The 9,741-nt window shown below is 41.8% G+C and overlaps 1 protein-coding gene across 3 annotated transcripts; it reads left to right on the forward strand.

Moving 5' to 3' along the window:
* The first annotated feature begins 3,777 nt into the window (after positions 1 to 3,777).
* Positions 3,778 to 7,794, forward strand: enkd1 (enkurin domain containing 1). Of its 3 annotated transcripts, none has more exons than XM_046348682.1 (8): positions 3,778 to 3,921; positions 4,664 to 4,764; positions 4,855 to 5,079; positions 5,313 to 5,485; positions 5,705 to 5,890; positions 6,096 to 6,235; positions 6,430 to 6,566; positions 6,771 to 7,794. In XM_046348682.1, exons 2-8 carry the CDS (start codon positions 4,680 to 4,682, stop codon positions 6,929 to 6,931), a joined length of 1,107 nt encoding a protein of 368 aa, XP_046204638.1. In that variant the 5' UTR covers positions 3,778 to 3,921; positions 4,664 to 4,679; the 3' UTR covers positions 6,932 to 7,794. The 3 variants fall into 3 exon arrangements, with proteins under 3 accessions (XP_046204638.1, XP_046204637.1, XP_046204636.1); XM_046348681.1 differs by lacking the exon at positions 3,778 to 3,921 and adding an exon at positions 3,966 to 4,187; XM_046348680.1 differs by lacking the exon at positions 3,778 to 3,921 and adding an exon at positions 4,194 to 4,331.
* The last annotated feature ends 1,947 nt before the right edge of the window (positions 7,795 to 9,741 follow it).

Consider the following 9,741-nt stretch of genomic DNA (forward strand, 5'->3'; position numbering starts at 1 on the left):
TCAGTTTGTTTATCTGGAGTACTTCTCCTGTCCTATTCGGTGTCCTGTGTAAATCTAAGTGTGCGTTCTCTAATTCTCTCCTTCTCTCTTTCTTTCTCTCTCTCGGAGGACCTGAGCCCTAGAACCATGCCCCAGGACTACCTGACATGATGACTCCTTGCTGTCCCCAGTCCACCTGGCCATGCTGCTGCTCCAGTTTCAACTGGCCTGGGCCCTAGGACCATGTCCCAGGACTACCTGACATGAGGACTCCTTGCTGTCCCCAGTCCACCTGGCCATGCTCCTGCTCCAGTTTCAACTGTTCTGCCTTACTATTATTCAACCATGCTGGTCATTTATGAACATTTGAACATCTTGGCCACGTTCTGTTATAATCTCCACCCGGCACAGCCAGAAGAGGACTGGCCACCCCACATATGCTCTCTCTAATTCTCTCTTTCTTTCTCTCTCTCGGAGGACCTGAGCCCTAGGACCGTGCCCCAGGACTACCTGACATGATGGCTCCTTGCTGTCCCCAGTCCACCTGACTGTGCTGCTGCTCCAGTTTCAACTGTTCTGCCTTATTATTATTTGACCATGCTGGTCATTTATGAACATTTGAACATCTTGGTCATGTTCTGTTATAATCTCTACCCGGCACAGCCAGAAGAGGACTGGCCACCCCACATAGCCCGGTTCCTCTCTAGGTTTCTTCCTAGGTTTTGGCCTTTCTAGGGAGTTTTTCCTAGCCACCGTGCTTTTACACCTGCATTGTTTGCTGTTTGGGGTTTTAGGCTGGGTTTCTGTACAGCACTTTGAGATATCAGCTGATGTACGAAGGGCTATATAAATAAATTTGATTTGATTTGAATCCCAATGCCTACAAAAACCCCAATACGACAATACAATAACCCCATGTCACACCCTGGCCTGAACAAATAATAAAGAAAACACAAAATACTAAGACCAAGGCGTGACAAAAATGGTTTATATATTAACGACCATGCTATGAGTCTATGAAAAGCAGATCATTTTGCAGGAATCTTATCAATGTTATAGTTACAAAGTAACATAAAATTGAGGTCACCAAAACGGGAGTAGACATAATGAGGAATGAAATTCCAAATTGAAGTTGGATTCTTTAAAATAATTTAGCCCAATTTCTCTTAAAAGTATCATTCAAAGTACGAAAATTTGAGACCACCATATTCATGTGTTCATAATGACAGATTTCCTAATATAATGTGTGTGATTTTTCCAGATGAAGTTGAAAAGCACCTGGTCAACAGCTTTACCTATTTTGTTGTCAAGATATAGGGACTGGGCTGCATAAGTAAATCTGGAGACACCTTCAGCTTTAGAAAGCAATTCTCGACCTTTCAAGGATAAATCCCTCCGCAACCAATGGTTCAACTTCCTTTTGTTTTTTTCAATAATAGGTATAAAATGTAATGAGCATCTTTCCTGTTGATCCTTAGATATGGTAATCCCAAGGTATTTTACTTTTTCCTTGACTGGAATATTAACAGCAAACAATTCACACCTATTAAGGTTTAGGCAAAGACCAGATGCTTTGGAAAATATATTTATCACATCGACTGCTCTAGGAATCTGGTCAGCATCTTTCAAAAAGAGGGTTGTGTGATCTGCAAGTTGACTTCTGATAATATCTCTGTCAGCAATAGAGATCCCTTTTATATTGTTGGATTTAACAGAACTTGTAAGAAGTTGGGTTGCAAAGCAGGAAGAGGTAAGGTGAAATTTGGCGACCTTGCCTAATTCCTCTTTTCAAATCAAATCTAGGAGAAGTGCCATGCCTTAATTTATTTGAACTGTTCCCATTCATATGAAGAGTTTTAATAGTACTACAAAATAATTCCCCAAAACCAAATTTCTCAAGGGAGAGAAATAGAAACTCATGTTCCACTGTATCGAAGGCTTTATAAAAGTCTAAGAAGACAAAAAACTATCTTCGAAGATTAAATCAAAATAGTCAATAAGGTCTAACACCAGTCGGATATTATTAGATATATGTCTATTCCTCATGAAGCCAGATTGAGTCTCTTCTATAATTGAGTCCAATACTGCCTTCATTCTTTTTGCTCATATTTTGTAGTCATTATTGAGCAGACAGATTGGACGCCAATTATTGAGTAGAAGCAAATTTTTCTGGGGCTTAGGTATTAATGTAATCAGACTGAGTAAAACTGGGAGAGAGAGCATTATTTGTAATGCTTTCAGAAAAGACCTCCAACAGAAATGGGGCTAGCTGTTGAGAAAACGTTTTGTAAAACTCAGCAGATATACTATCAGTCCCAATATACTTATTATTTTTATGGTGTTCAATAGAATACATTATCTCTTCAACTATAATAGGGTCATTACACTGTTCCCTCTCAGCCTCCCCAATTGTTTTCACATCCCCCAGAGAGTCAAAGAAAAGAGTTGAGGAAACCTCACAATACTTAGAACTATATCTATTCCTGTAGAAATTGCAACTAATGTTAGAGATGAATTTGGGATCATCTGTGATGAGACCATTAATATTTAATTGTTGAATCGTATTATTTTTATAGTGGTATTTTTCTAACCTGAAAAAAAGAAGATGAATTTTGTTCACCCTCTAGCCACTTCTTCCTAGATCTGACAAAGGCTCCCTCTGCTTTCAGTTTATACATATCATCCAACTTGTTTTGTAGCTCAAACAGAACAGACGTGTCCTCCTCTGAGACACTTTCAACAGGCTTTTGAACGAGAGAGGTGATGTTTGTAATTACACTTTCTTCAGCTCTCCTTGTCTTGGCAAGAAAACTCCCATATTTTCTTAAATATTTTCCAACCTATTTTCCATATTATTACTGTGTGAATTGTCAGTTATAGCTTTGTTCCAAAAGTGTGTAATTAAATTGTTTATCTCCATCTTGACCAACTCATGTTTTAATATAGAGCTATTAAGCTTCCAGTAGGATGCTCTGCCAATGCCATTATCAGAGATAAAAAAAGTTTAATGTCAATATAAATAGCTCTATGATCAGTAAGGGGAGTGGCAAGGATGTTAACAGAAATACCCTGTTTATCCAAACATTTATCTGGAAAGACTTGTCATTAGGAAACGTTACTCTCCAAATATCTCTAATATCAAACCTTTCCATAAACTGCCTCAAACTTGTATTCATGGAAGTGGACTGTTCCAAATATCTCTAATATCAAACCTTTCCATAAACTGCCCCAAACTTGTATTCGTGGAAGTGGACTGTTCCAAATATCTCTAATATCAAACCTTTCCATAAACTGCCCCAAACTTGTATTGGGAACTTGGTTTTTGTGTTGGTGCTAGCTGCTGCTGCTGACGATATTGTAATTGTATTGTAATATTGTATTGTCATAATATTACTCACAGCGTTCCAAGAAAACATCTGAGACATTTATGGTCTGTTTACAAATATTTTAGAGGCTATTTATACATAATTGTTTTATAAAACCCGTATAAACTGTATTTATGATGAATTATATAGCAATATTTTATGTTTAATATTATTCAATTACACAATTTCTTATGTATCACGTCTTGTATTTTCCTGCACAAGTGAACGCAGGAAATGTATCACCTTTGCCTCTACTGCCATTCATTCCAATTAGACTGGTTTTGGATTTCTCCTTGACCAAAATGTATCCATTATGGCATTTTGGGGGATTGTGACATAGCCCATTTGTTAAGTTAATAGCATCTCTTTGTCGGGGACATCCAGGTGCTCTGTGGTAGATCGTCGTCGTCCTCAGTATTATCACAGAGGTTCTAAACTCAGAGGCGCAACATTGCAAGACTTCCGGGAAATGATTGCGAAAGAGACCGAACAGACCAGGCCGGGGTTTGGGAAATGAGAAGTCAATGAGACAAGTGAAAGACTCTTCCTTAGTTGTTAATTTTCTCGAAATCTAAAGGTACAACCTAGATTCAAGCCAATGTCTTAAGTATCTGAACATGTTATTACTCCGACTTTGTGAAAGTGACAAACTGAACCGTTTAAATTATTCCTCAAAAACAACTTTATATTGAAGGAGTGCCTTTGATTTCACGGCGTGCACACGCGCAGTTCGATGCAAGACCACAGTTAGAGCAGATGAAGTATTTGTGCGCATGAGTTTAGTTAGCCAACAAGTGTGATCGGGATTTATATTGGAGAAGCCGTTTTAGCCCATCTTTATAGGTAGGTTAGGTTGGTTACATTGTTGCCATGGTGAGGGATTTGTCTTTTACACTGTTGTCTCTGCGTCATTACTGACTGCTGCGTGTTGACTGGGCTGCTAGTGCTAGCTACAGTTGGTTTGAAGTCTGGAGTATTTTTATAAAGGTAATATTTGGCATAAAACTGTAAAACATTGTGTTTATTTAGGCTAGCGAATGTTAGCTGTAGTTGTAGTTACAGTAACGTCACCGTTAGTTATCATCAGTCGTCAATGAATACATCGATATATTTTGCTAGCTAGCTAACGTTCGCTAACGACGGCTTTTTCTCTAAACTTGCAACAGTAGGTCATGGTCAGCGTGTAACAGTATTTTTCTAACTGGCATTACATTTGTTGCTTAAATGATCTCGTTACTTTCTGAAATGTGAATTCAGTGAAAAACCTATTCGAGTAGCTAGCCCAATTGTGAATATCTTTGGTCTCTGTCTCGCAACAGCTTCAGGTGTTCAGTGATGTGCGAGGGTCCCTCCATGATATCTGGGCCCATACCCCCAGATCCCTCCCTTTTCCCCGAATACTACAAACGTCCTGCCTCTGGTAATATAGCTGAAATGTACAGCATTTTAAAATCCCAATAATTGTTGAAACAGCATGTCACATGGTGTCTTCTGTACTTCCTTATCCCAGCCAGGGGTCGTCTGGAAGGGAACGCTCATGGGGCCTCAGCCCTTCTCTCTGGTCCCCTGGCCCCGGACCCTGTGTTGTACCCAGGCTGCTACAGTGCCCGTGACCCTCGGCACCCCCGCATCGGCCCTAACGCCACACACATTCTGGAGAGGGGCCAGAAAGGGGTGGTGGGGGCCCTGCTAAGACTGGAGGGGGTCTCCCTCAGTCCCAACCCCTCTAAGCACAGTAAGTCCAACGCCTACTGTTTCGTGGTAACCACAGGTCAACACCATCTTCCACTTTCCTTGCCAAATTCAAAGCCACATTTGTGGTTGTAGTGGAAGGACTGTTTGTCATTGTAGTACATTGCATGCAATGTAATTTACTATACAGGAAAATACATTTAAAAGGTTCAACAGAAACAATATGGGACTGTGTTACCTTTCTCTCATTCCCTGTATTCTCTGTTTGTCCCACAGAGCAGCTGGTGCGTGACTACGGAAAGGAGAACGTGCGTCGGCTGAGGGAGATCCAGAGACGCTGCAAAGAGCAGGAGGCACAGAGGGAACACTCCCGTCCAGTCCCGGTCAAAGCCCTGTGGAGCTCCCCTAAATACCAGGACATCCCCTCCAGGGTCATGGCCCAGCTACAGGTGAGGGGGACTGGGAGATAGGCAGCCCTTTTGTTTAGTGCACTGGGGGATTCCACACCAAGCATAGACCTGTGCCAGTTAGTTCAAATTATAAGGATGTCCAGGGATGCTGGGCCTTCTTCCTATAACAAACCAGGGCACCACCATTAGCGTGGTATTTTTATTTTTGTAATAATGTGGGATCGTTTCTACATGGCTCCCTCTCTCTTCCTTCTGCAGGAGACCAGCCCTCCTATGAAGCCGGAGTGTCAGAACTTTTTAAAAGCACATTCTATCTGTGGCTCTGCTGACCCCCCGAGACTAAAGCGTGCTCTCTCACCCTCCCCAAGACCAAGCTGTGCCCCATCGCCGTCCCCCTCACCTCGCTCAGCCTCCCAAAACCATACAGAGAAACCGAGTTTACAGGTGAGATAGGCACATTAAAATAGAACCAGACTGACTGAATTAATGGATGGACTCCAACTGAAATGTAAACATCTATTCCTCCAATCAGTGTGCATTTCTGCACTGTCTGTTTTCACCAATTGCCAATATCAAAAATAAATGTGGTATTATGTGCTATGCTCTGAGCCCAAATGCAAACTTAATTAATTAGTATTTTCTGTTGCAGGTGCAGGGTAGGATGGTGGACTTTGTGAGCCACAATGCACACGCTGCAGGGAAGACAGTCCTCCGTCGCTCCCAGTCATTGACCAACCTGAGGAACAGTCAGCCCCTGCCCAGCGCCGTCAAGGGACAGGTGCCTCAGTAGTAAGTACACTGAACCAATATACATTATCCTCCTCTGTAACTGCACTTAACAAAAAGTTTATCTTGCATTCAAAAGTGGAAGTCACTGGAAGTAGCAAATCTTCACTCCAGATCCAATAATTCTGCCTCATAATTAACAAAGCATACTTTTTTCTGACACTATGAATCATTCTCTCTCTCCCTCTATCTATCAGCCTTGAGGAGCGGAAGGAACAGTGGCGACGGGAGGAGGAGGAAAAGAGGATGAGTATTCCTGATCCATCCATCCCAGCTGGTCACACCCTGATGCCAGAGAGGGAGAGACAGGAGACCCTGGAGTCACTCAAAGAGAGTAGGTCTTTTTACCACAAACACTTTTACATTATTTGTCTTATACCTATTATTTTTCAAGTTGCTTAGTATGTATACATCAGCTCAAATAAATGGTATTTACTATTGAAAAGACGCTGTGTATTTATATTGAACCTTCAGACCAAGATGGATGCTCTTATTTATTCATTCTCTTTTGTCTCACTCTCTGTCTCTATTCTTCCAGCCCATCGGTCTCTGGTGAGTGAGCTGCTATCTCTTCCAGTCAGGGCCGACTCTCTGGGTGTCCGTTCCCGTCGTGCGCAGCTGGACCGCAGGCTCTCTGAGGTGGAGGAGGCCATCAAGATCTTCTCCAGGGACAAAGTCTACATCAAGACTGACTCTTAACACAAGATGAGACCTGCCTGGATCTTATTCACTAGGCAAGATCATGGTAGAAAACATTCTGAAAGCCTGGGAGACACTATTTGAACTTGTTCCATGAAGGCTCTTCTTATTTTTTGTTCTCTCCTTTATGTGCCTACTGAACGTGATCCTGCAGTCTGAGGCTGCTGGGAAATAGCCTAAACTCTAGAGCCATTATTAGCGTAATTTACAAAGAGGGGAATTTGTAAAATGAAGTGATTTATTTCTCCTGTGACACTAAGCAGGTTGCATTTTTTAGTGCTTGACTACCAATGGCCTACTACTGAATGTATTATAACAATAATACATTTATTGTATCTAGCACTTTACATTACAAACAAGAATCTCATTTGCTTTGAAAACAAATGTAGGGATCTGGCAGTTCATGGTTGATCTTTCACAGCTTCAGATGTAGAGGCATTTGGGAAAGGCAGTCAGTAGCAGTAGCTTGAGCAGAAGGAGCATCGATGATACAGACCGGCATCGAGAACGTCAGTCAGATACTTTTCTTAGGAGGGCAATTAGGCAGCCCTACTGTAAACCAAGCACTTCTGTTGGCATAGAATGTACATACCTTCACTGTAATTGGTGCGTGTAATGCCCATTTTAGTTGACTCAGAATCATATCAACTTGGAACTGGCATAAATGTGATGTTTCTCAGTTACATCCAAAGTGGGTTTATTGTCTGGCATTTGTCATAAACTACTATTGATTGACTGTAATGAAGTAATTAGGTGTGTAGTACTTGAATTCTAGTTTTGCATTTCATTAAACTTTGAGGGTGTTTTATGGGTCCTCATCATATGAATGTGAGGACCAGAGACTCCTCTATATAGCACTCAAACAATTGTGTCCGACCTCTATTTTTCAGTCCTTTTTTTATTTGTGTACCATATTCGCATAATACTACCCGCTCACTGGTCTACTTTCAACCAAAAGTGGTTATTTATCTCTTGCTATTTCTGTGTTGTGTCACGCACGCCCTGCTCCGCCGTAGTGGAGTTCATTGTTCGTCTACTCTCCCCTGTTAGTATTAAAAACTTCTCTAGGATAGGGGGCAGCATTTGGAATTTTGGATGAAAAGCGTGCCCAAATTAAACTGCCTGCTACTCATCCCCAGAAGATAAGATCTGCATATAATTGGTAGATTTGGATAGAAAACACTCTGAAGTTTCTAAAATTGTTTGAATCATGTCTGAGTATAACAGAACTTATTTGGCAGGCAAAACCCCGAGGACAAACCATTCAGATTTTTTAAGGTCTCTCTCTTTTCAATGGAATTTCATTGGGAATCCAGATTTGTAAGGGACCTTCTTGCAGTTCCTATCGCTTCCACTGGATCAAAATAAAATCAAATTTATTTATATAGCCCTTCGTACATCAGCTGATATCTCAAAGTGCTGTACAGAAACCCAGCCTAAAACCCCAAACAGCAAGCAATGCAGGTGTAGAAGCACGGTGGCTAGGAAAAACTCCCTAGAAAGGCCAAAACCTAGGAAGAAACCTAGAGAGGAACCAGGCTATGTGGGGTGGCCAGTCCTCTTCTGGCTGCGCCGGGTGGAGATTATAACAGAACATGGCCAAGATGTTCAAATGTTCATAAATGACCAGCATGGTCGAATAATAATAAGGCAGAACAGTCAGGTGGACTAGGGACAGCAAGGAGTCATCATGTCAGGTAGTCCTGGGGCACGGTCCTAGGGCTCAGGTCCTCCAAGAGAGAGAAAGAAAGAGAGAATTAGAGAGAGCATATGTGGGGTGGCCAGTCCTCTTCTGGCTGTGCCGGGTGGAGATTATAACAGAACATGGCCAAGATGTTCAAATGTTCATAAATGACCAGCATGGTCGAATAATATTAAGGCAGAACAGTTGAAACTGGAGCAGCAGCATGGCCAGGTGGACTGGGGACAGCAAGGAGTCATCATGTCAGGTAGTCCTGGGGCATGGTCCTAGGGCTCAGGTCAGTTGAAACTGGAGCAGCAGCATGGCCAGGTGGACTGGGGACAGCAAGGAGTCATCATGTCAGGTAGTCCTGGGGCATGGTCCTAGGGCTCAGGTCCTCTGAGAGAGAGACAAAGAAAGAAAGAAGGAGAGAATTAGAGAACGCACACTTAGATTCACACAGGACACCGAATAGGACAGGAGAAGTACTCCAGATATAACAAAGTGACCCTAGCCCCCCGACACAAACTACTGCAGCATAAATACTGGAGGCTGAGACAGGAGGGGTCAGGAGACTGTCAACAGTCTTTAGAAATTGGTTGAGGTTTTTCCTTTGTGTAATGAAGAAGTAACACAGTTCAGAACGAGGCGAGAGTGAAGAGGACTCTGATAGAGGCACGTGACCTGAAAGCTAGCTACAGTTTGTTTTCCTCCTGTATTGGACATAGATCACCCAGTCTTCAATTTGATCGATTATTTAAGTTTTAAAAAATCCTAAAGTTGTATTACAAAAGTAGTTTGAAATGTTTTGTCAAAGTTTACAGACGGAATTAATCGAACAAAATGACCATTTGTGATGTTTATGGGACATATTGGAGTGCCAACAAAAGAAGCTTGTCAAAGGTAAGGCATGAATTATATCTTTATTTCTGCGTTTTGTGTCGCGCCTGTAGGGTTGAAATATGCTTTTCTGTCTTTGTTTACTGGGGTGCTATCCTCAGATAATAGCATAGTTTGCTTTCGCAGAAAAGCCTTTTTGAAATCTGACACGTTGGCTGGATTCACAACAAGTGTAGCTTTAATTTGGTATCTTGCATGCATGAAAGTTTGATTTTTATAGTAATTTATT

Source organism: Oncorhynchus gorbuscha, linkage group LG05, assembly GCF_021184085.1.
Source record: "Oncorhynchus gorbuscha isolate QuinsamMale2020 ecotype Even-year linkage group LG05, OgorEven_v1.0, whole genome shotgun sequence".
Taxonomy (NCBI): Eukaryota; Metazoa; Chordata; class Actinopteri; order Salmoniformes; family Salmonidae; genus Oncorhynchus; species Oncorhynchus gorbuscha.

Coding starts and splice junctions, on each gene's coding strand:
- enkd1 (XM_046348682.1), top strand. CDS start 4,680: ATGTGCGAGGGTCCCTCCATGATATCTGGGCCCATACCCCCAGATCCC. Junction 5,486..5,704: donor GGGTCATGGCCCAGCTACAG/GTGAGGGGGACT, acceptor TTCCTTCTGCAG/GAGACCAGCCCTCCTATGAA. Junction 5,891..6,095: donor CAGAGAAACCGAGTTTACAG/GTGAGATAGGCA, acceptor TTTCTGTTGCAG/GTGCAGGGTAGGATGGTGGA.